The following is a 26,992-nucleotide window of genomic DNA, read 5'->3' on the forward strand; positions in this document are numbered from 1 at the left end:
CTCACCATCTTGGTGGAGTCCTCAAAGTTTTGGAGGATGGTACAGATGTCTGACATCCATGCCCACTCATCAATTCTTATGTGCAGAGGCTGACCTGAATGCCGACGGGCGTGGTGAAGCTGGTACTCAACAACTGCCCTCTGCTGCTCACAAATCCTTCCCAACATCTGCAACGTTGAGTTCCAATGCGTGGTGACATCGCACACCAGTTGGTGAGATGGAAGCTGCAAACGCTGCTGAAGTACGGCAAGGGCGGCGAAAGCTGTAGGTGATTTTTGAAAATGGTCTCACATGCAGCATACTTTGACAAGCAGCTCAGGCAGATCCGGGTAGGTTATGACAAACCGCTGAATCACTAGGTTGAGCATATGTGCCAGGCATAGTATGTGTGTGAGGTTGCCTAGCTTCAGAGCCGCCATCAGGTTCAAGCCATTGTCACACATGACCATGCCTGGCTGTAGGTTCATCGATGACAGCCACAGATCTGTCTGCTCTGTTACAGCTGTCAACAAATCTTCAGAGGTGTGCGGTTTGTCACCTAAGCATATTAGCTTCAGCACAGACTGTTGCCGCTTGGCCGAGGCAGTGCTGCAGTGCTTCTAGCTTCCAACTGATGTGGCCATTTCGGAGATGGAGGCAGAGGAGGAGGTGCAGGAGCTGTAGAATGTGGGGGGCAACCATGATTGACCCGGGGGGCCACAATCCTTGGCGTCGGGAGGTTTTGTTCTGTCCCAGGGGCGGACTGGGTCCCAGCTTCCACTATATTACCAAGTGTGCCGTCAGCAAGCTGTACCGTCCCTGACAACAAGGACTTGTCCACTTGTCCGTGGTTAGGTGGACCTTCCCAGTAACTGCGTTGTTGAGGGCATGGGTAATGTTCTGGGATATGTGCTTGTGTAATGTGGGAATGGCACACCTGGAGAAATAGTGGCTGCTGGGGACTGAGTACCGAGGCATGGCGACTAAGTACCGAGGCATGGCCTCCACCATCAGATTGTGGAAAGATTCCATCACACAAGCCTAAAAGGCAACATTTCAAGTGCAAGCATTCAAGAAATGTGTGAGTTTATTAGTGTTGCCTGTGGGGCGTTGGCTGCGTATTTGTGCTTGCATTCTAAGGACTGGGGTAGGGACAACTGAATGCTGCGCTGTGACAAGGACATTGACGTTGACATTGATGGTTGCAAGTGTGCAATGACACTTGCAGGGCGGGAGGCATCTTCGCCTTCACCATGGACAGGGGTTTGGCGTGCATGCACAACAGCAGAACAGGCAATGGTGTCACCCGCAGACACTGTTTCTGGACACTGGCGTTTGGCCAACTTAGTCGGGTGCTTTGCTGTCATGTGCCTGAGCATGTTGGTGGTGGTCAGGCTGGTAGTTTTGCTGCCCCTGCTGACGCTGGCCTGGCAGATGTTGAAAATGACCTTTCTGGGGTTATTTGGACAGTCTTTAAAAAAGAGCCAGGCTCTGGAAGAAATACCAGCTGGACTAGCAACTTCCGTCTTGTTGGGTGACCTCAGACACAAGGCAAGTAACTGTTCCCCGGAACACCAACTACTTGTTCCTGCCTGTTGTGGTGCTACGCCTCCCTCACCCAGTGTGCTGGTGTCCTTTCTCTGCATGTCACATTGGCAGGTTAGGTCAGTGACTTTATCGTCTACTACCTCGTCTTTTACGTATGCACCCTGGGCCTCCTCCTGACTTGCTGGCAATTGTGTCTCATCATCAGCAACATCCACTTCATGCGACAGTAATTGCACTTTCCCACCGTTGCCTTCATGTGTCCGTGGCTTCTTAAATATTTGGGCATCGCTACATGCAATCCCCTCTTGCCCCACTTGAAGCTGGCTGGGTGAGAGGCCCGAATCTCTAAATGGTATGCTGAACAGCCCTTCTAAGTGTTTAAGTGTGGAATCAGTTGTCTCCAGGCACTTGGCATGGTGGGAGGAAGGAGGATCAGGGTAAGGAATATGTAGTACACACTATCGGCTACTGAGACTTGACTGTGCGGAAGACAGGGTGGTGGTGGTGGTGGTGGTGGCAAACTGGGAGCATTATCTGCTGTCTAACCAACAACTGGGACAGGAAGGTAGTTTGACATGATGTGGGTGATTGTTGTGCTCCTTCAGCAGGCACAGTTTAATCTTTTCCACTGCCTCAGACTCTGTGTGCACCATCACCATCATGTCCACTTCCCAGTTCCTTGCCATGCGCCTTTACCATTTTAAATGGAGTTTAATATTTGGCCCACTCTAGAAAATGTCTGTATTATTACCGCAGCAATATGCAATAAAGTGCGACGACCACTGTTTTAGGCTGTGGCCTTGTAGTATAATATTGGTATGCGACCAAGTCTGAATAGGTTCAACAACACGCAGCTGGCTGACTTTAAATGGAGTATATTTGGCACTCTCCACAAATTGTCTGTATTATTACCGCAGTAATATGTGATCACGTGTGACGACCACAATTTTAAGTTGTGGCCTTGTAGTATAGTAATGGTCAGCAACCAAGTGTGAATATGTTCAAAAACACACAGCTGACTGACTTTAAATGGAGTGGAATATTTGGCACGCTCCAAAAAATGTCACTATTTTTACCGCAGTAATATGGGATCACGTGTGATGATAGAAAATTCTCTCTCCTTACACAATACATCAATGCGAATAAAGTAAAAAAAAATCTGCCTGTATTCTCTTAACAAGCAAATGGAGCAGTAAAATAGAGTACTGTGTTGCTTTTTAATCAAATAATGAGGATTAAGAGCAAAAAAAAGTAGCCCTGATATGTAGGGCTATGGATATGTGAAACAGCAGCTGCAGGCAGAATGTTCATTGGACCCTATTTTGATGTATACACTGTCCACAAGCCCTGCCTGCCTAATTCCTGCTATCACCAGTAATATATGCAGCTGGATTAGTCCTCAGAAAGACTGTTACAGTAGTTTAGATGTATATATAACTGTGGAAGACCTGACTAAAACAACCACCAATTCTGTCCCTCACTCAGCAGCACCTCTCCCTGCTCTTCCTGTTTCCAGGGTATATTGTAACGAGCATAGGGTCATCAGGTCTTATGTAGACCTGATGATGCTATGCGGCCAGCCAATCACTGTAATGCCACAACCAACATGGCTACAGCATTAAAGTGAGTGGCAGGCAATCATTGCATGTTAATTGGCTGTCTAAAGAGCGCCAAACATGTGGGGAGGGGACCCGAACTCCCACTCAAGCATCCTGGAAATGCTCGCCAGGCGCCAAGGATCTTGACCAGTGAGATGCTTGGGCGAATACCGAGCAGTGGCAGGCGCGCTTGCTCATCACTACTTCTCGGTCAAATGCCCAAAATTTAAAGTACTAAGATTAAATATACTTGCAGATGAACTATTCCAAACCCTGTGGGAACCTTGTGACAAGAAATAGAGGATAGGAACTTACATAACCACATGCACATGTCTCTTAGGTGCTGCATTCAGAATTTAGATTGTTGTGATGAACCCGTAGCCGCCATCTTGGTAAAGATAAATCATATCCAGGGATGGCCACACTTCAGCAGCCCCCACCCTTGGGACCTTCTGTTAAAAAGTCAACTAGATAGTTTCCCCCATCCAGGCTCCTGTGAGATAAGAAGAGCCAGGGCCTACTTAACACTTGAATGCTAGGAGCTTCAAAGGCTTCGAGAGGAAACACAGCCAGCAGGGGGGGGGGTGCTTCGTCCATCTGTAACTGACCATTTGTCCCATAGGACTAGTTTCTTTGTCTGTCACAAGCATGGAGGCATAAGATATAGAAACATGAATAGTACACGCATGTTGCGTGGGATGGGCCAATAAAAAAATATCACGGCGTCCCGGAGCCATTGCGCACACAAGCCTCCGCGGTAGACGTTTGTACGTGCTCTGGAAGCCAAGATATGGCGCGGAGCCATTCCTGAGGACCGTATGGTATCATAATTGATATCAAAAGGTCGGTTACGGCGGCCCGAATCCATGGGAACCCCTGGGGGTATCATGAGACCATCCCAGAAGAAGTTATTGGGTTCCATAGAATTTGGGCTTCTGATCGAAGTTAGACCTGAGGGTGGAGACTGAGCCAGCTGACCTCACCAGCAGTGGGCGGGACGGGGCAGGTAAGATAGCAGGACAGACAAGAGATAAGTCAGTCTTGACCCAAGAGTGGTGTGCTGAACATCTGAGCACCAGCTGAGGCCACCAAGGGGAGGAGCAGTTTGACCATGCGGTGGTAGGCCTCAGCCTGTAACAAAGAACCGTGCCTGCGACCGCAGAATCCTCTCCCTGCGTCACAAGAAAATCAAGAAACCGGTAACTGATATGCTGTGGTGATTCTGTGTGTTGTATTCCATTGTTGTATAGTTTAGCCTGACCTTATACCTGTGTATATTTAGTTGTATATCGTGTATCTAGTGTATTATTATAATCAATTACCTCAAGTAATTGTGGGCCTGCCTTTTATTCTGCATAACGAACGCACGTCCGTGTGAGCTCGGCTCAAGCCAAAAACGCTACCCAGGGTTGGTTCCTGACCCGATATAGGCCCATTCACGGACTGGGCGTATATCTAAAATAGGGACTGGTGGCAGCATACCAACTGGGGATTGGGGAAGGCTGGTAGTGACGGTCGGAGGTTCAGATATATATATTCCTGGCGCGGCCAAGGAAGATATATATACCACCCTCACTACAGAGGGCCCCGATACCCAGTAGGTTACAGGACAGTCTCTCTGGCGACCGCTTATCCTAGGTGCAGTTCCTTGACTGACCTGAGGCTAAGAGGGCGCTAGCGAGTTGTGCTGTGTAGTGACGTTACGGTTTAGTGACGTTGAAGGGGAACACTCTACCGTGTTCCCTGCGCTGGTTGCAGCTTCCTGGCACTACTTTCTCTAGGTGCAGTACCTTGACTGACCTGAGAGGTAAGGGGGCGCCAGAGAGCTGCACCCACCGGCCGGCTTTCATCACATTGGTGGCAGAGCGGTGGGATTGCAGAATAATAGTGTTGTGGGACCCCTACTCCCAGGCACTAAAGACTGCCAGTGGTAACTTCCACTGCTGGAGTCTTAAGGTCAGCCCAACGTTAGACGGTCAGGCTAAAAGTATAACAAGGTGTGTGCAAACTCAGGGTTGCAGCGGTGTCAGTTACCAAGATGGCAGACGGCACCAGGAGCAAGACCCTGCAGGAGGCTAATGCTACGGTCCGTGTGGCAGGAGGGGAGGACATTGTTACTCATGGCGAGGAGGAGTCCAGCCCGGGCACCTCAGGGAGCCAGTCCCCAGTATACGGTCCCGCAGTGGGCTGCCCACCACCTACCCAGCCCAGCCTGTCCAGATCACAAGCCCTTTTACAAGCGGCTATGGCAAGTCTCCAGTCTCATGGCGATGCCGTCTACAAAACCCTCCTGGCAGCATCAGAGAAGGCAGCGGAGGAGGAGCGTGCAGAGCGGGCTGCGGAGCGGGCTGCGGAGCGGGCTACGGAGCGTGAAGCTGCAGAGCGCCGGGAGGCTGCGGAGCGTGCAGAGCGAGCTGCGGAGCGCCAGCACCAACTGGACCTGGCCCAGCGGGGGCTTCCGCTAGAGCAACCAACCCATCAGGAGACCAAGTCGTCCAAAGTCTGAGCTGAGGACTTCCCTCTACTGGAGAAGGATGGGGACCTGGACTCCTTTCTGGTGGCATTTGAACGGACCTGTCTTCAGCACCATCTGGCCCGGGATCAGTGGGCCAGATACCTGACCCCCCGTTTGAGGGGTAAGTCCCTGGATGCCTTGGGGGACTTACCTGCCGGGGAGGTACAGAACTACGACTGCATCAAGCGGGCCCTGATCCGGCAGTACAACCTCACTCCCGAGTCGTACCGCCAGAAGTTCCGGAGCCTGCTGCGTGGCCCCAAGGACACCTGGACCGATCATATGCGGGCGCTGTTGAGAGCCGCAGAGCACTGGACCTCGGGTCTAGCGCTTACTACCTGCCAGGAGGTCCAGGAACTGTTCGTCACGGAGCAGTTCTTGTGGAACTGCCCAGAGGACCTCCGACAGTTCCTCCGTGACCGAAAACCAACAGGGGCTTCTGCTACAGCCGCCCTGGCAGACGAGTATGCCAATAACAGGGCGCCTGAGCTGAAGAAGTCTGCCAGCAGCACCTGGAGAGGGGGTAAGCCCAGTCATGCCCCTGTTTCCCCGGCCCCTAGAACACAAGGGGTGTATCCCCCTGTTGCCCTCTCCAGGCAAGGACCAGACGTAAGACGTTGTCATCTATGCAACAAACCAGGACACTTTAGGGCTGAGTGTCCCCAGCGCCAAAAGACCCCATCCCAGTCCCAGAGAGCGCCCAATGTTTTGTGTGTGGGAGGGGGTGGTGGTAGGTCCCTGGACAACATCCAACCCGTCACCATAGGCCGTTCTGCGGTCATGGGACTGCGGGACACTGGCGCTGAACGAACACTGGTACGGCCTGAGGTGGTGTCCCCCCAGGACTTGGTACCAGGAAAGACTCTTTCCGTCTCCGGGGTTGGAGGCGTGGAGCCGGCACTTCCCGTTGCCATGGTGTATTTGGACTGGGGTGCCGGGAGGGGGATGCGGGAGGTGGGAGTAACGCCAAATATTCCCGCAAATGTTTTATTAGGGACCGACTTGGGGCGTCTAGTATCGCAGTATGTACCCTCTGAACTCCCAAGTTCGGCCCCCCAAGAGTGTATTGATTTGTCTGCTGCTAATGCCAACCATGTTGTATGTAGTGTGCGTCCTGCTGAGGAGGAGGGAGTGAAACCTGAGGGTAACACCTGCACAGACACAACACAAACAGGGTTAGTGAGAGCAGGTGGGGAGTGTGGGGATGCCCGCAGAGGTGCTCAGCCGGTGTGCCGTGACCTCTTGTCCTCCGGTGAGGGAGGGGGCGGGCAGGATTCTGTAGAGGGAAGCTCAGGGATGGAGAGGGGGGCAGCTACCGGCAGTGTAGGGCTCCCAGGGGTATCCAGGCTGCTGAGTATAGGCCCACTGCAGGGGGAGGAACAGGCCATGGGGGGTGGGGGTGTCCCAAGAGAGGGGCCGCCAGGTAAGACCCCAGGGCAGGAGTTCCCCACATCCGAGATGTCCAAAGGCCTAGGAAGCCTGCCTGATCGGGCGGCTTGGTCAGAAACAGAGGGGAAGCGGGCACTACCCACGGTCACAGCGGTCATAGCCGCTGTCACCAGGAGTGGGAGCGCCGGAGCCCAAGGAGCCTTGCAGAGGTCCGACGGCTTCCCCACTTCTGACCAAGTGTCTGCCGGGTCAGACAGCGGCCAGGTGACATGCCCGGAGGGGCTGACGGAGGATGTGGCAGTTTCGTCGATTCTGGCCACATCAAGTCAGGAATTTCAGGCTGCGTTGGAAGCAGACGACAGCCTGAAAGCTCTCAAGGAACAGGCGGCACAGCCTCCCATGGAGTCAGACTGCGAGCGTGTGGTCTGGGACCAGGGACGGCTGTACCGGGTAACGGTACAGCAGGGTTCACCGGAGGCGTGGCCCAGGGACCGACAGTTAGTGGTACCCTATCCGTTCAGGGCGGAATTGTTGCGGATCGCACACGAGATTCCGATGGCCGGACACCTAGGGATCGCTAAAACCAAGGCCAGGATAGCTCAGCATTTCTACTGGCCTGGGATGGGAGCCGCGGTGGGTGCCTACTGCCATTCGTGTGACACCTGTCAGAGGGTGGGGAAGGCGGGGCCGCTCCCCAAAGCCCCACTGGTAACTCTGCCAATCATCGAAGAGCCTTTCTCGAGGGTCGCTGTGGATCTTATTGGACCTCTGTCCACTCCCCGCCACTCCGGGAAATGCTTCATACTCACGGTAGTGGACTATGCCACCCGGTACCCGGAAGTGGTAGCTTTGTCGTCCATTCGGGCCGACAAGGTGGCTACCGCCTTACTGGAGATCTTCTCCAGAGTGGGTTTCCCCCAGGAAATGCTCACCGACCGAGGGACCCAGTTCATGTCGCGGCTGATGGAGTCCCTCTGTAAGCAAATGCAGGTGCAACATCTGGTGGCCAGCCCGTATCACCCACAGACTAATGGCCTGTGTGAGCGGTTCAATGGCACCTTAAAGCAGATGCTTAAGATGTTGGTCGACTCCCACGGGAGAGACTGGGAGTGTTACCTCCCACACCTCCTATTTGCTTACCGGGAGGTTCCGCAGGCCTCAACGGGGTTCTCCCCCTTTGAGCTCCTGTACGGGCGACGGGTACGGGGCCCCCTGGCTCTGGTGAAGGAAGCATGGGAAGGGGATTTGGCCACCCCCGAGGTGTCGGTCATCGAGTATGTCGTGCGCCACCAGGACAGGATGATGGCCTTGGCAAAGCTGGTGCAGGACAATATGGCCCAGGCCCAGGCCGACCAGAAGCGGTGGTACGACCAGAATGCTTGTGAGAGGACCTACCAGGTGGGTCAAAAGGTGTGGGTACTGGTCCCCGTACCACAGAACAAGCTTCAGGCAGCCTGGGAAGGTCCCTACTTCGTGCACCAGAAACTCAACGCCGTCACCTATCTGGTCACCCTGGATCACGCCCGTGGAAGGAGGAAGACCTTCCACGTGAACATGATGAAGGCTCATCATGAGCGGGAAGCGACTGCCCACCCAGTGTGCAACCTTCCCGAGGAAGGAGAGGTAGAAACCCTCCTGGATCTGCTCACCCAAGCCAAGGCGGGTGGGTCCATCGAGGATGTGGGGGTTGGCCACCAGCTCACGGAGGACCAACGGTCCCAGCTGGGGACCACCCTGCACCCCTTCCGGGGGCTGTTCAGCAGCCTGCCCGGAAGGACTGAGATGGCTGTCCACGACGTGGACACTGGCGATCACCCGCCGATCCGGCGTTCAGCATATCGGGTCTCTTTCGAGGTGCAGGGAAACATGCGCCAAGAGATAGACGAGATGCTGAAGCTGGGGGTGATCCAGGCATCCAGCAGCGCGTGGGCCTCGCCTGTAGTCCTCGTACCAAAGAAGGACCGAACTACACGGTTCTGCGTGGACTACCGGGGGCTCAACGCTGTAACGGCCACCGATGCGTTCCCCATACCACGCATCGATGACCTGCTCGATCGGATGGCCGGGGCTAAGTACCTGACCATCATGGATCTGAGCCGGGGGTACTGGCAGATTCCTCTGACCCCCGCGGCAAGGGAACGCTCTGCCTTTATCACCCCTTTTGGACTGTACGAGTCCACAGTGATGCCATTCGGCATGAAGAATGCCCCTGCCACTTTTCAACGGATGGTCAATACGCTGCTTGAGGGACTTGAAGGGTACGCGGCTGCGTACTTGGACGATATTGCAGTCTTCAGTCCCACTTGGGAGGATCACCTAGAGCACCTGCGGCAGGTGCTCGGTCGGATCCACCAGGCAGGCTTGACCATCAAGCCGGAAAAGTGCCAGCTGGGCATGAGTGAGGTCCTCTACCTGGGTCACCGGGTAGGCGGGGGGGTTCTGAAGCCAGAACCTGGGAAAGTGGATGTCATCGCATCCTGGCCCACTCCTAGGACCAAAAAGCAGGTGATGTCCTTCTTGGGGACCGCTGGGTACTATAGGAGGTTCGTCCCACACTGTAGCACCCTGGCCAAGCCCCTGACGGACCTCACCAAGAAGAAGCTGCCCGTCGCAGTCGACTGGACAGTCGCCTGCGAGACAGCTTTCGGGGCACTCAAAGCCGCCCTAAGTAGCTCCCCTGTACTGCAAGCTGCCGACTTCGACCGGCCGTTTGTGGTACAGACCGACGCCAGTGACTTTGGCCTCGGTGCTGTGCTAAGTCAGGTCAACACGACAGGCCAGGAACATCCTGTCTTGTACCTGAGCAGGAAGCTACTGCCCCGGGAGGTGGCTTACTCCACGGTGGAAAAAGAATGCCTGGCAATTGTATGGGCCCTGCAGCGTCTGCAGCCCTACTTGTACGGGAGCCATTTCACCGTGGAGACGGACCACAACCTCCTCAGCTGGTTACACACGGTCTCTGGGTCGAATGGCAGGTTGCTACGCTGGAGCCTCGCTCTCCAGCAGTACCACTTCTCCATTCGCCACAGAAAAGGCCGTGACCACGGTAACGCTGACGGGTTATCCCGGCAAGGGGAGGGTGCAGAAGGACGCACGGGGGAACACAGGAATGTGCTACCCCCTCGCGCCCTCGTATAGGGGGAGGTGTGATGAACCCGTAGCCGCCATCTTGGTAAAGATAAATCATATCCAGGGATGGCCACACTTCAGCAGCCCCCACCCTTGGGACCTTCTGTTAAAAAGTCAACTAGATAGTTTCCCCCATCCAGGCTCCTGTGAGATAAGAAGAGCCAGGGCCTACTTAACACTTGAATGCTAGGAGCTTCAAAGGCTTCGAGAGCAAACACAGCCAGCAGGGGGGGGGTGCTTCGTCCATCTGTAACTGACCATTTGTCCCATAGGACTAGTTTCTTTGTCTGTCACAAGCATGGAGGCATAAGATATAGAAACATGAATAGTACACGCATGTTGCGTGGGATGGGCCAATAAAAAAATATCACGGCGTCCCGGAGCCATTGCGCACACAAGCCTCCGCGGTAGACGTTTGTACGTGCTCTGGAAGCCAAGATATAGCGCGGAGCCATTCCTGAGGACCGTATGGTATCATAATTGATATCAAAAGGTCGGTTACGGCGGCCCGAATCCATGGGAACCCCTGGGGGTATCATGAGACCATCCCAGAAGAAGTTATTGGGTTCCATAGAATTTGGGCTTCTGATCGAAGTTAGACCTGAGGGTGGAGACTGAGCCAGCTGACCTCACCAGCAGTGGGCGGGACGGGGCAGGTAAGATAGCAGGACAGACAAGAGATAAGTCAGTCTTGACCCAAGAGTGGTGTGCTGAACATCTGAGCACCAGCTGAGGCCACCAAGGGGAGGAGCAGTTTGACCATGCGGTGGTAGGCCTCAGCCTGTAACAAAGAACCGTGCCTGCGACCGCAGAATCCTCTCCCTGCGTCACAAGAAAATCAAGAAACCGGTAACTGATATGCTGTGGTGATTCTGTGTGTTGTATTCCATTGTTGTATAGTTTAGCCTGACCTTATACCTGTGTATATTTAGTTGTATATCGTGTATCTAGTGTATTATTATAATCAATTACCTCAAGTAATTGTGGGCCTGCCTTTTATTCTGCATAACGAACGCACGTCCGTGTGAGCTCGGCTCAAGCCAAAAACGCTACCCAGGGTTGGTTCCTGACCCGATATAGGCCCATTCACGGACTGGGCGTATATCTAAAATAGGGACTGGTGGCAGCATACCAACTGGGGATTGGGGAAGGCTGGTAGTGACGGTCGGAGGTTCAGATATATATATTCCTGGCGCGGCCAAGGAAGATATATATACCACCCTCACTACAGAGGGCCCCGATACCCAGTAGGTTACAGGACAGTCTCTCTGGCGACCGCTTATCCTAGGTGCAGTTCCTTGACTGACCTGAGGCTAAGAGGGCGCTAGCGAGTTGTGCTGTGTAGTGACGTTACGGTTTAGTGACGTTGAAGGGGAACACTCTACCGTGTTCCCTGCGCTGGTTGCAGCTTCCTGGCACTACTTTCTCTAGGTGCAGTACCTTGACTGACCTGAGAGGTAAGGGGGCGCCAGAGAGCTGCACCCACCGGCCGGCTTTCATCACAATTGTAAAATGGGTGGGAGCAATCAGTCAACACACACAGAATACACGCCCACAGCGCTGGTAGCAGAGAAAGCAACGAAGAAGCATGTGAAAAATGTAAAGACCCTCTTGCCAGCCCCTAAAGGAAGGTTAGATAAGAAGGAATGGAAGAAAGTGTTTATGAATAAAAAGACGCTCCCTGCTAAATTTTTTGGCCGAACTGAATAAATGGAAAAATTCTGAGAAAAAACACTGTTTGTGTCATAGCAGTCTATGACCTTGCTGGTGGTTCATGTGAATCCTGTTTTTAGGTGATTTAGATGCAACCCCTGCACGCACTGCAGAAACACAGGCCTTGATTCATCAAGACTGCTTTTTTTCTCACTAGTCTTGATGAGGGGGTGTGCTGGAGTCTGACTCTCCAGAGGTGCACGCTACTTGATGAATCAGGAGCGTCTAAAAGTGGCATGCATCTCCATGTACATGTGGAGCCCCTGCGGGTCCAGTCGCCACGGAAGTACAGCATCTCATCTTCATAAGGGAAGGTCCAGATAGCTCCTAAGGGAGAGTGTGGCACCCTGCTGTTCACAGGTACCACAGGACCCAAAATGGTGCATGGATGGACTTCTCCACAAGAGGCCCTCAGTACATTACAAACACCTCCACCCTTCCACCTCATACCGCCAGAGGGAGCCCTGTTAGGGATATATATATATGAAGGGTGGAGTTAGGCAGTCAGAAAGTCTGAGAGAGAGTTCAGAGAGTGTGCCGCCACTGAGAGCAGTTATTGAGGGCCCCGAGTGTGGCTGGAGGCAGTAAGGAAAGGAGAGAGGAGTTGAGGGGGCAGAGGAGCATCATAGGCTCACCCCAAGACACAAACCGGACACCGGGTACGCGCCTACAGGGTCCTCTATACCCAGTAGGGACTACCAGCTTACTAGGAGGCTTCCAGATCCCTGGTCATCCTGAAGCTACCAGCAATAACCGGACCAGGAACCATGAAGGCCCCGGCGTCCAGGGATAGTGGTTGCCAAAGAAAGGTCCTACTACCAAGCGGTCAGGTGAGAGAGCAACACAACACAGAAGCTAGGCCAAGTTTCAGGCTTGCTAGAAGCTTAGAGAGAGGGAGACATGGATCAGGAGGCCTTATACCCGCTCACTGGGGAGAAGTCCTGAAGTGCAGCCTTCCTACCAAGTACCCTGGACCATACCTGCCGTTACCTCAGTAAAGGTACTGAAGCGAACCCCCTGTGTGCGTGTCCGTCATTCCCCATGACCTGGCCATCTTTCACCTGCATCCCTTCCATCAACTCTGCCCCGGGGGTCCGCTCCGCCTGTGGGGAGCAGAAACATCCCAGCTGCCATTTCATCACCCCCGGAGGTCTGCAGCAGCAGCGCCGGTAACCATTACCAGAAATCACAGGTGGCGTCACGAAACAAACTATACACTAAAAACCCTTTTTCAAGAGAGACCCCAGAGTACGGGCCCGGGAGCCGACTACCTAGACATCCTAAGCAAGGTAAAAGGCCCGACTACCGAGTCCCCTATATCCCACTGGGTGACACAAGAGCACAGGCCAGGTCCCTGTCAGGAGGGTGGAACTAAGTAGAGGAGGTGGGTGGAGGAAGTAGTTTAGGGGAGCACAGACAGAACAGTATAAAAGGAAGGGTGGAAACATCTAAAAGGAGTTCTGCTCAGGGGAGCAGGGTCCAGTCTCCTGTTCCAGTGCTTGGAGCAGGAGGTTAGTTCTGCTCAGGGGAGCAAGGGAGGGGTTCAGTGGACCATGGAGGAGAGGGGCCCAGTCAAAGAGGCCCAGGAGGAGAGTGAGGAGAGAAGACCGGAGCAGTGAGAGGGGCTCCAAAGAGAGTAGGATCCTAGGGGCACGGTGAGTGTGGGAAGCCACCCGTGCGCCCGAATTCACGCTGACCATGGAGGGATCAAAACCGCAGGAGGGGACCGGTCCCAGACTAGTGGAGTACTTTAAGGCTCAGCTAGCAAACCGGAGGTTGCGGAATCTTTATGTGCCGTAGCCAAAATCCACACATAATCGCTGAAAAGGTGGCCATAGAGGACCAAGGAGGCAGACCAGACGTCGCCCGACCAGGCCCGCGGCCACTGGCTCGGGACACTGTGTGTCAGGAGCAGGGCAGGAGGGCGAGAGCCAGCACAGAGAGAGAGACGACCTGGAGAGGTACACGGAAAGGGGTCCCGTGGAAGTGCTTCTAAGCTATCTGAGAGTTGGCTGGATCACTTCCCCGGAGGACACAGGACGACGTGGGCAATTATTATCTGGCCATTGTAACCTGGAGCAGCTTGATGACTGTGAGTAAATACCTGAAGACTGCACCCTACTGTGTCCTTGCCTGATTGCTGTGTCACCTGCCTCGCACTACACCAGCATCTACCTCATACTACACCATCTACCTCATCGCCCCAGGGGGCTCGTCATACACGTCGCCACTAGTGATGGGTGAGTGTGCTCGACACAGCTCGATACTCGATCAAGCATCGGGGTGCTCTGGCACAGACAGGATGGGGCTGGAGTCGGGCGTAGCTAGAGGGAAGCCCCCCATGACCGGAATTGGCTGGGAGGATTTTGAGTTTGGAAGATGCGGGGGTTTAGGTTTGGGTGAGGAAGTATGGGGGCGGGCATCGGGTGGTTTATGGGGAATAGTGTGGGAAGGGCCATTCTCCTGTAGGACTCGGTACTATGGATAGAGGATAACTTGATTTTGTTTTGAGAATACCTCTTTAAATGTGTTTCTGTCTTTCTTCTTATAAGGAGGCTGATAATATCAATTATAATACCAAGGACTACTTTATAATTTTTTTAGGAGGTTCTACCCGATACAATATATCGTATAGTTAGTTTCCAGAAAGGTCATAATCATATTGTGTGGATAATATACAGAACAGTAACAAGTATATAAACAGTGCCAGATTGGGGGGCCAAGGGCCCAGCAGTGACATTGATCCTGGGGCTGAGTGTTCAGCAACATTAAATGTTGCCAAATCCTGGTTCACAAATTTGCTTGTATATAATAATAAACTAAGAAGTTTGTTAACGCACCACTTTTGTTTATTGCAGTGCTGGGTTGGTGCAACTAGTAACATAGTAACATAGGTTGAATAAAGACCTAGGTCCATCAAGTTCAACCTTTCTCCCCAATTGTACTCCCTACACTAACACTACACTAATTTACTAATTTACTGGAACTAGGCCTCACAAATATATCACCATTTTTATTATTACTGCACTATTACAATTAGAAATGAACCAGTTTATAATTTTTTAATTAGTTTTATTTTTTGTGTTACTGTTATGGTATTACTAAAATCCCTGTACCTAAATCTGTTGATCCAGAAGAAGGAAAAAACCCAAGGACACATTCAGCCAATTTGCATCACAGGGAAAAATTCCTTCTTGACCCCGAGAAGGTGATCAGTACAAGAACCCTGGATCAAATGTACTACTATAGGTGTAACATTTTGTCTAATTCAACTGTAACCCACAATGTTATGTGTATCGAGGAAATCATCCAGCCCTTTTTTGAAAGCTGTTATAGTGTCTGCTATTACTACCTCTTGTGGTAGGGAATTCCACAGTCTGACTGCTCTGACTGTAAAGAACCCTTTCCTGTTTAGGTGCCGAAATCGCCTTTCTTCCACCCGTAATAAGTGCCCTCTGGTCCTTAGTATAGTCTTTGGAAGGAATAAGTCATGTGCTAGACCTTTGTACTGATCACACAAATATTTATACATGTAAATGAAATCCCCTCTGAGGCGTCGTTTTTCTAAGCTAGATCCCTGACCCTAGTCATGTACTCCCTGTCGAACTGGGGTGCCAAGGGCGCATCAGTAACCAGCTCCAGGGCCCCACTTTTCAACTACATGCAAATGAGACATTATCCTCAATCACAAATTTATATAACAATGAACTGGGTAGATTGTTAGATAAATAAGATGCTGCCTTTGTCTTTACATAGTGATTCAAGCATATTGTGCCAAATATAGCTCATATAAGAGGGTGGTGGCCAACTCCTGCATGGGGGCCCACCGGAAGATTCTCCTGTTCTCCTGTGGGCCAGTCCAAGCCTCCAGGTACTTACTAGACACTGTCTCTGTTATCGGCCTCGCTTCAGTCAGTCTTCTGCAGGTTGTGCAGTGTTTGATGGCAGATCCATAAGTCACTACTTAATGTAAGTCTATGAGAGCAAGAACGAGGCCAGAATGCGGGTCATTGATATAAACTGAGAGCTTGTGACCGTTACCTATGATTTCTGGTCAGTCAAAAGTTGCAGTAACAAGATGGCGGCATGGGACCGCAGCAGCACTGGGAATAGCTGAAGACGGCAGCTGGTGAGTATAATACTAGGGTCAGGGAACTTAAATTAGTGACGCAACTACATTACTGAAATAAAAAAAACACTGGAGTGCTGCTATAAATGAATGAGCTACTGCCCTTTTCTGAACATGCTTCCTTAAATTTACTTTGCCAAAAACTTCTCATGTAAGGATCGTCTAATCCTGCAAAGGGGCTGATCGGGGAAGTGACCTGATCCTTTGTGAGCAAGTCCGAGCCTGAATGTAAATATGTTTTTCAATGTGAAATAATAACAATTGTAATAATAGAATAATAGGGAGGTGGGCATAAAGGATGACGACTTAAAGCAATAACAAAAGTAAATGTAAATTAAGTAATTCACTTGATGACTGCTTAAGAAACAAGCATTCCACACATGTATTAAAGCAGCCATCCACGGGAGTGATTCAAACATATCACCGAGTATGCTGAAGATACTCGGTACTCGCCCGAGCATACTTGCTGAAAGGGTTAACCTAACATACTCGCTCATCACTACTTGTAATGATCAAGACATTTTGTGGAGTCAAATATACTCCATTTAAAGTCAGCCATTTGTGTGTTGTTGAACCTATTCACACTCGGTCGCTGACAAGTACCACATCTATAAGGCCTCTTCTTAAATCCATGGTCATCAGACTTGATCCCATATTACTGCGGTAAAAATACAGACATTTTGCGGAGCGTGCCAAATATACTCCATTTAGAGTCAGCCAGCTGTGTTTTGTTGAACCTATTCACACTTGGTCACTGACCAATACTATACTACAAAGCCACTGGCTAAAACCGTCATCATCACACGTGATCCCATATTACTGTGGTAATAATACAGACATTTGGTGCAGCGTGCCAAATGTACTCCATTTAAAGTCAACCAGCTGTGTGGTTTTGAACCTATTCACACTTGGTTGCTGATCAATATCACATCTATGAGGCCACTTACAAAAACTGTTCTCATGCAAGGTATAGAAAAGACTAAGTTCAACACAAAGGGTAGGGGTCCCAGACTGTAGGGAAAGGGGGTAGTGGAGACTTCCTAGGCAGACCTTATATCACCCTGTGTCCCCTAAACATCCCTATCGCTGCACAGGAACCTAGCCCTGTCTTTCCCTGGCATTTGGCCCTGGCTAGGGAAGGGGGGGAAATGAGTGCTAGTCGTTCCCCACTGACAACTAAAGACAACAAGGGGGAACAAACAAGGGAAAGTAACTTAGCTTTAGTCGACTTCAGACAGATGCACACACGTCCTCTTAGCACCAGAGAGGAAGAAGTACTGCACTAGCTCCAAGCCTTCACAAGGGGTCATGTGAATATCACCGACACCTCCCTATTGTAAAGTGTAAGTATTTATACACCCAGGTCAGGGTGTAAATAGCAAGGGGAAGGTAGCCACTGGGACTCAGAGTGAGACAGCTAAGAAGGTATCTGTAATGCCAAACCAAGACATCTTGTGCAGCCAACTGCAGGGCGACTGTCCGTCACTTCTGACACACCCGTGACAGTACCCCCCTCTACGAGTGGCCTCCGGATGAAATGAACAAACCAACCTGGGAGAGTTCACCTCTGAAGCTGAAACCCACATCCTCTCCTCTGGACTATAACCCTTCCAGTGCACCAAGTATTGTAGAAAACGACATTGGAGATGAGAATCTACAATTTTTGAAATCTGGAACTCTAGATTACTATCAACTATTACTGAGGTTGGTGGTAGAGGTGAGGGTTCAATAGGTTCCACATATTTCTTGAGTAAGGCCCTGTGGAACACATTGTGGACCTTAAGGGCCTAACAAAGTTCAAGATTAAATGCTGCTGGGTTAATAACGGCGGTTATTTTATAGGGATCAATAAACCTAGCTCCCAGCTTCCAAGAAAGAACTTTCAGTCTTATATTGCAGGTAGACAACAACATAAAGTCATTCACATTCAGGTGCGTTTCAGCTGGCATGCGTTTTCTGTCATTCATATGTTTATACCTGTCTCCCATGATCTTTAAATTACTCAGAACACCTTGCCATACCGAGGAGAGTGACAAAGCAAACCGTTCCTCCTTAGGAACTCCCGAAGTTCCTCCTATGCTAAAGGTACCAAATTGTGGGTGGTAACCGTATGCACGGAAGAACGGTGACCTGCCAGTGGATTCTTGTCGATGATTATTAATTGCAAATTCTGTCAGTGGTAAGTAGGATGCCCGATCCTCCTGATTTTCGAAGACGAAACACCTAAGGTAGGTCTCCAAATTCTGACTGACACACTCGGTCTGTCCATTCGACTGAGGGTGGAAGGCATAGGAAAAGGACAGCTGCACCCCCAGTCGAGAACAAAATGCCTTCCAGAACATGGAAACAAATTGGGTCCCCCCGATTTGACACCACATTAGAGGGAACCCCATGAAGCTTCGCAATCTCATTTATGTACACCTGAGCAAGTGTCTTGGCATTTGGAAGTGTAGGTAATGCTACAAAGTGAACCATTTTACTGAACCTATCTACAACCACCAAAACCACTGTTTTGCCTGCAGAAACCGATCGGTCAGTAATAAAATCCATGGACAAGTGTGTCCATGGCCTAATAGGGATAGGTAGCAGAAGAAGAATACCAGACGGACGGGTATGCAAAACCTTAGAATGCACGCAAATACTACAAGCAAATACATGTTCAATCACAAGCCGATGCAATCCCGGCCACCAAAAACAACGAGAGAGGAGGTCCGCGGATGCCTTACCACCTGGATGACCAGCAAGCACAGGGTTAAGATGTTCTTTAATAACCTTGTGGCGCAGATTGGATGGTATAAACAACCTTCTTGGAGGGCAGGAGAAAGGAATGTCCCCCTGAGCCTCTAACACCTCATCTTCCAGTTTAGAATATAATGCCGAAATGACTACCCCCTTCTGTAATATCGGGACAGGGTTCTCATGGTCACCGCCATCACGGAAGCTCGAGACAAAACACCAGCCTTGACATTTTTGACCCCTGGACAAAAAGTGACAACAAAATTGAGCCTAGTAAAAAACAGGGACCATCTGGCTTGTCTAGGGTTGACACTTTTAGCTGACTGGAGATATGACCGGTTCTTATGGTCAGTAATAACAGTAATAGGATGGCCAGCCCCAGCCAACCAATGTCGCCATTCTTCAAACGTCAATTTGATTGCCAAAAGTTACCTATTACCCACGTAATAATTTCTCCCAGCCAAAGACAATTTTTTAGAAAAGAATGCCCATGTACTTTGTGCATGGGCATTATTAGTATTGGAGACCCACTACTTAGCAATGGTAACAATTTTTTTAATGATGACCTTCTCTACGTCTCTTCAAAGGGCGTCCAATTTTTGGGCAGCCCTTGCAGTCACTGCATGGGCATTACCACTATAGGAGACCTACTCCTTTATAATGGGAACATTTTTTTTGAGGCCCTCCTCTATGTCTCTTCAAAGGGGTATTGTTTTTTTTCCAAAATTTGGCAGCCCTTGCAGTCACTGCATATGCAATAACAGTATGGCAGATCCGCTCCTTTATAATGGGATCATTTTTTTAACTGAGGCCCTCCTCTATGACTCTTCAAAGGGGTACTGGGGTTTTTAGCCTCTTTACGGTTTGCACGTTAATGACCAGTCCAATTTTTACAATTCTGACTACTGTCACTTTATAAGGTAATAACTCTGGAACGCTTCAACGGATCCCACTGATTCATGTTTTTTCATGACATACTGTACTTCATGATAGTGGTAACATTTCTTCGATATGACTTGCATTTATTTGTGAAAAAAAAGGAAATTTGACGAAAATTTAGAAAATTTTGCAATTTTTACACTTTGAATTTTCATGCCCTTAAATCAGAGAGATACAGTACAGACCAAAAGTTTGGACACATCTTCTCATTTAAAGATTTTTCTGTATTTTCATGACTATGAAAATTGTACATTCACACTGAAGGCATCAAAACTATGAATTAACACACGTGGAATTATATACTTAACAAAAAAGTGTGAAACAACTGAAAATATGTCTTATATTCTAGGTTCTTCAAAATAGCCACCTTTTGCTTTGATGATTGCTTTGCACACTCTTGGCATTCTCTTGATGAGCTTCAAGATGTAGTCACTGGAAATGGTCTTCCAACAATCTTGAAGGAGTTCCCAGAGATGCTTAGCACTTTTTGGCCCTTTTGCCTTCACTCTGTGGTCCAGCTCACCCCAAACCATCTCGATTGGGTTCAGATCTGGTGACTGTGGAGGCCAGGTCATCTGGCGTAGCACCCCATCACTCTCCTTCTTGGTCAAATAGCCCTTACACAGTATGGAGGTGTGTTTGGGGTCATTGTCCTGTTGAAAAATAAATGATGGTCCAACTAAACGCAAACCGGATGGAATAGCATGCTGCTGCAAGATGCTGTGGTAGCCATGCTGGTTCAGTATGCCTTCAATTTTGAATAAAACCCCAACAGTGTCACCAGCAAAGCACCCCCACACCATCACACCTCCGCCTCCATGCTTTACGGTGGGAACCAGGCATGTAGAGTCCATCCGTTCACCTTTTCTGCATCGCACAAAGACACGTGGTTGGAACCAAAGATCTCAAATTTGGATTCATCAGACCAAAGCACAGATTTCCACTGGTCTAATGTCCATTCCTTGTGTTCTTTAGCCCAAACAAGTCTCTTCTGCCTGTTGCCTGTCCTTAGCAGTGGTTTCCTAGCAGCTATTTTACCATGAAGGCCTGCTGCACAAAGTCTCCTCTTAAACAGTTGTTGTAGAGTTGTGTCTGCTGCTAGAACTCTGTGTGGCATTGACCTGGTCTCTAATCTGAGCTGCTGTTATCCTGCGATTTATGAGGCTGGTGCCTCGGATAAACTTATCCTCAGAAGCAGAGGTGACTCATGAGTTGGTCCTCATGTAAGCCAGTTTCTTTGTAGCGCTTGATGGTTTTTGCAACTGCACTTGGGGACACTTTCAAATTTTTCCCAATTTTTCAGACTGACTGACCTTCGTTTCTTAAAGTAATGATGGCCACTCATTTTTCTTTGCTTAGCTGCTTTTTTCTTGCCGTAATACAAATTCTAACAGTCTATTCAGTAGGACTATCAGCTGTGTATCCATCTGACTTCTGCACAACACAACTGATGGTCCCAACCCCATTTATAAGGCAAGAAATGCCACTTATTAAACTTGACAGGGCACACCTGTGAAGTGAAAACCATTTCCGGTGACTACCTCTTGAAGCTCATCAAGAGAATGCCAAGAGTGTGCAAAGCAGTCATCAAAGCAAAAGGTGGCTACTTTGAAGAACCTAGAATATAAGACATATTTTCAGTTGTTTCACACTTTTTTGTTAAGTATATAATTCCACATGTGTTAATTCATAGTTTTGATGCCTTCAGTGTGAATGTACAATTTTCATAGTCATGAAAATACAGAAAAATCTTTAAATGAGAAGGTGTGTCCAAACTTTTGGTCTGTACTGTATGTCACACAAAATAGTTAATAAATAACATATCCCACATGTCTACTTTACATCAGCGCAATTTTAAAACCAACATTTTTTTTTGTTAGGAAGTTATAAGGGTTAAAAGTTGACCAGCGATTTCTCATTTTTCCAACAAAATTTACAAAACCATTTTTTAGGGACCACATCACATTTGAAGTGACTTTGAGGGGCCTTTATGACAGAAAATACCCAAATTGACACCATTCTAAAAACTACACCCCTCAAGGTGCACAAAACTACATTCAAGAAGTTTATTAACCCTTCAGTTGTCTCAACATTTTTTGTAATGTGGAAGAAAAAAATGAACATTTAACTTTTTTCACAAAAATGTTAATTAAGACACAATTTTTTTAATTTTCGCAAGAGTATTAGGAAAAATGGACCACAAAATTTGTTGTGCAATTCCTCCTGAACACGCCAATACCCCATATGTGGGGGAAAACCACTATTTCGACATACGGAAGGAGTATCATTTGAATTTTTAAATGTAAAATTTGCTTGAATAATTAGCGAACGACATGTTGCATTTGGGGAGACCCTGATGTGCGTAAACAGTTGAAACCCCACACAAGTCACACCATTTTGGAAAATATACCCCTCAGGGAAATTATCTAGGAGTGTGGTGAGCACTCTGAACCCCCAGGTGCTACACAGAAGTTTATAACATTGAGGCGTGAAAATAAAAAAATGGAACTTTTTCCACAAAAATAATTTTTTAACCCCAATGTTTTTATGTTCACATGGGTAAAAAGGGAAAATGAACCAAAAAAACTGTTATGCAATTTCTCCCGAGTATGCCATTTGTGGGGAAAATACACTGTTTGGGCGCACGGCAGGGTTCAGAAGGGAAGTAGCACTGTGTGACTTTTTGAACGCAAAATTGTCTGAGCGGACGCCATGTCGCGATTGGAGAGCCCCTAATGTGCCTAAACAGTGGAAACCCCCCTCAAGTGACCCCATTTTGGAAACTAGACCCCTCAAGGATTTTATCAAGTGGTATAGTGAACATTTTGAACCCAAAGGTATGCCACCCAATTTGATAACATTAGGTCATCATATTGAATAAGTTGTCATTAGTCTTGAGCGCAAGTGCTCGCTACTTGAGTTTGCATTGGGTATTCAAGTATGTACCATGTATCACGGGTGCTCGAGGGACATGCTCGAGTGACATGCTTGAGTCCCCGCCCCGCATGTTTCATGGTTGTTTGACACCAAAAAAAAACATGCAGGGATCGCTCGTGCATTACAAGCAATTCCCACAAGGTTTATTTGCCGCGAAGCATATGGGGTGGAGACTCGAGCATGTCCCTCGAGCACCCACAATACTTGGTGCATACTCGAGCACCCGATGCAAAATCAAGTAGCAAGCACTTGCGCTCAACACTAGTGGCCATATCATCATCTTTTTTTTTTCTTTACTTTTGAAAAAAATCCCAATTCCAACCCAACCCTAACCCTAACCCTAGCACAACCATAACCCTAGCACAACCATAACCCCAGCACAACCATAACCCCAGCACAACCATAACCCTAGCACAACCATAACCCTAGCACAACCATAACCCTAGCACAACCATAAACCTAGCACAACCCTAACCCTAGAGTTTATTTTTTGCGCCGTTCTTCGTGCCTTGACAACTTTATTCTTTGGGTCGGTGCGATTACAGCTATACCAGATTCACATCGGGTTTTTATGTTTGGCAGCTGTCATACACTAACTTTTTTTTGCAAAGATTTGTTTTTGCAATAATTTTTCCATATTTCGGCCAACAGAGTCTTGTAAGGGCTTGTTTTTTGCGGAACAAGTTGACGTTTTTATTGGTACCATTTTTGGGCATGTGAAATTATTTGATCGCTTTCTATTACGATTTTTGGAAGGCAGAATAAACAAAAACCAACAATTCAGGAATTGTTTTTTGTTTGTTTTTTTTAAGTCGTTGCGGTAGGGTAAAATTGATAAGGCATCTTTATCCTTCGGGTCTGAACGTTTCCAGTGGTACCACATTTATATCTTTTTTATGTTTTGGCACTTTTACACAATAAAAACTATTTTATACAAAAAATAATTTTTATTTTTTTGGATTCTTTCATTTTTTTATATATTTTTACAATTTTGTTTTATTTTTTTTTCACTTTCTGAGACTTTTTTTCCTTTTACACTTTGTCAAACTATAGGACTTGCAGTCACTGCATACACAATAACAGTATAGCAGACCCACTACTTTATAATGGGAACATATTTTTAACTGAGACCCTCTTCTATGTCTCTTCAAAGGGGTATTGGGGTTTTTCCAAATTTTGGGTAGCCCATGCAATCACTGCATATGCAATAACAGCATAGCAGACCCACTCCTTTAAAATGGCTTATTTTTAACTGAGGCCCTCCTCTATGTCTCTTCAAAGGGTTTGGTAAGACTACTTAGGCTGTGTGCCCACGATGCGTTTTTTAAGTGTTTCCGCAGCGCCAAAAACGCTGCAGAAATGCTTAAAAAACGCATGGTAAAAGGTCTGCCATGTTCCCTAATGATAATCCGCATGTGCTGTGCACATGCTGCGGAAATTTCAGCTGCGGATTATCATTGCGGAAAAAAATGCAGCACTACCAATTATTTTGCGGAAGTGCTGCATTTTCGCCACTATTGACTTGCATTAGAATGCGCCAATTCCGCAAGACTGCATCTGTACTTGCAAAATTGGCGCGTTCTAATGTGCGGATGGTACCCGGGTGTGGAGGACAGGAGACACTCCTCCATACCCAGGTACCATTAAAAGCTGTGAAAAAAAAGAATAAAATAAAAAATAAAGATTATATTCACCTTCTGACGGCCCCCGGACTCCATCCCTGTGCTTGCCTACAGATCGCACAGGACTGAAGGACTTGCGGTGACGTCACAGTCATGTGACGGCAGGTCCTTCAGTAAAGTGTACCGCGATCTGCCGGCAGCCAGCACAGGAGCGCAGCAAGACTGCAGGGGCCATCGGAAGGTAAGTATAGGTTTATTTTTTATTTTCTGACATTCTCTCGGGTCAAACAATATAAATCCATGCCGTTTGCATGGATTTATATAGAGTGACTGAGTTGTCAAGCACTTTCCAAGTGATGCTAAAATCGCTTGGAAAGCGCTTGACACCCGCATGCGGAAATGCAAGTGAAGAACGCTTCATTTCCGCATGTCCCTGGCAGGAAAACGCATGTACAATCCGCATGCGTTTTTTTCTGCCAGGGTGGTGAAAAAATCCTGAGCATTTCTGCATCGTGGGCACATAGCCTTACTCGGCCGCTTCCAGAAGTAGACTCAGCAACCAGGTTTTCTCTGCAGGCTTTATTGTATGGCATAAAGCCCTGCAGCTCCAGCAAAATAAACACTGCCTTACTGGCAAAATAACAAAACAAAAGATAAACAATAGCACAGTCCATAGGAGTGTGGGGTGTGCCCACACAGGTTGTAGTCCCAGCCTTTAGCTCCTTCCTGAGCTGTGGCTTTTCCAGTCTGGAGACCTTGCCTCTCCAAACACAACAACAGAAAAAAAAATATTGACTGATCTTTTAAGCTTGCTCAGCCACACCCTGAGAGAAGGTAGTGTGAATGGCCTCCCACCCTTTTTGCCACTCACATAAAACCACACACTCTTTAGTGATTTAACCCTCAACATATAACATGCTCGTGGAAAATTTGTAGGTTTCAGTTCAAACAGGCTAGAAGCCGAAGTGACACATACCTCCCTTTGTATAGAACATCAGTGACCTTGTCACAAGGGGTATTAGGTTTTTCCAAATTTTGGCCAGCACTTGCAGTCACTGCATACGCAATAACAGTATAGCAGACCAGTTCCTTTAAAATGGGAAAAAAATTAACTGAGGCCCTCCTCTATGTCTCTTCAAAGGGTTATTGGGGTTTTTCCAAATTTTGGGCAGCCCCTACAGTAACTGCATATGCAATAACAGTATAGGAGACCTGCTCCTTAATAATGGGAACAACAAAGCATAGCTTGCCGATGGCGCTCCAACAAAAGTGGGGGCTGACTGTTGGCCCTTTAACAATAGTAAGGGTCGTCTGATGGCCCTGTAAAAATAGACTTTGTGACTGTCAGAGTCCCTCCTTCATACATGAAACAGGATGTGTCTGATCATGTCTTAATACTATGACAACATTGTTCACAGCAGTGACCTGGGAGTCATAGATGCTTCCAGGGGCGTTCCCCGTGCTGTTCCCATGTCATTTGAGCACTGTTCCTATCAATTTGGGTAATTTATAGGCCCCCTGCAAACCTCCGATGGGGGCCACTGGAAAAATGCTCGAGTTTCCCATTGACTTACATTGGGCTCGTTGCTCGGACCGAGCACCCAAGAAATGCGATTTGCTCGACTCGAGCAACGAGCACCTGAGCATTTTAGTGCTCACTCATCACTAATTATGACACATTAAGACATTAAGAACATAACAATCGTCTTAGCTCTAAGTGAAGGCACAATTGCATTCTGCTATCCCCATAATTTCCGTAGTAATCACTGTTTCCACTTGTCTTCGGATTATGAAGTGAATCTGCATAATAATTATTAGGATTTGTACCGACATGCAGATTCCACATGTTGTGTAGTAACAATTAGATTGCTCTTACCCCAGAATTCAGGTCTCTTCTTCTCTTTGCAGCCATCCTGTTGCCAGTCCTTTCCTTACAGTCCTTCAGCTTTAAGGAGTCAGACAGGGGAAGAAGGAGGAGGAGGAGGAGGAGTGAGATGGCTCCTGTGTATGAGCTTGGACTGCTGTTTCATATGACAGAGCTTTGTTTCCGGAATAGCATTTGAGGTCACTCCTATCTCCACCTCTTTTATCACCAGGATCCAAAATACGGCAGCTGCTGTATACAAATGCCGTACATCTGACTATATCACAATATTGGGATCTGAATCCTAAATATATGTGGCAGCATACAGATTTTTGTTAATATTTTTAAATATTTATTAGTATGTAGCAGAATTAGAACAGGTTAGTGTGGATTAGCCATGTTTAAAGGTTCTGCATCCTGTACTTTGGTTTTATGACTTTGAAGTAGATTTTAGGGGATATACTAAAAAGAATGAAGAAAAGGAACAAACAAAAAGAATGAAGATAATTTATTGGTCCAAAATTATGGAGGGGTATAATATGTTTCTTGTGCATCTTAGACAAGGAATGAACATGAAATATATGTAGATAATAGGGGAATGAACACATATCCCATATAAACAGGTATATATTATATTTCTTGTCCTTAATAGGTCTGGAATGAACATGAAATTTATGTAGATTACAGGGGAATGAACACATATTCCATATAAACAGGAGAATATTATATTCCTTTTGCTTGTTAGGTTTGGAATGAACATAAAAAATATCTAGATGATAGGGGAATGAAAACATATGCCATATAAACAGGTATTTATTATATTCCCTGTGCTGGTTAGGTGGGGAATGAACATGAAATATATGTAGATAATATGGGAATGAACACACATTGCAT

General features: G+C 48.1%; 1 protein-coding gene across 5 annotated transcripts in view; it reads right to left on the reverse strand.

The window, feature by feature from the left end:
* LOC141265124 (ATP-binding cassette sub-family B member 5-like) overlaps nt 1–26,295 on the reverse strand; it is a 476,628-nt gene extending 450,333 nt beyond the window's left edge. For 3 of the 5 annotated variants that reach the window (XM_073677800.1, XM_073677797.1, XM_073677796.1), the window contains exon 1: nt 26,111–26,295. In XM_073677800.1, the coding sequence (XP_073533901.1) occupies nt 26,111–26,146 (36 nt within the window). In that variant the 5' untranslated portion in view covers nt 26,147–26,295. The remainder of the gene's footprint in view (nt 1–26,110) is intronic. The other 2 variants (XM_073677798.1, XM_073677801.1) reach the window with 2 other exon arrangements.
* Between the last annotated feature and the right edge of the window lie 697 nt (nt 26,296–26,992).

Source organism: Phyllobates terribilis, unplaced genomic scaffold, assembly GCF_046119375.1.
Source record: "Phyllobates terribilis strain yellow unplaced genomic scaffold, ASM4611937v1 Scaffold_4__5_contigs__length_816908805, whole genome shotgun sequence".
In the NCBI taxonomy this organism is placed as follows: Eukaryota; Metazoa; Chordata; class Amphibia; order Anura; family Dendrobatidae; genus Phyllobates; species Phyllobates terribilis.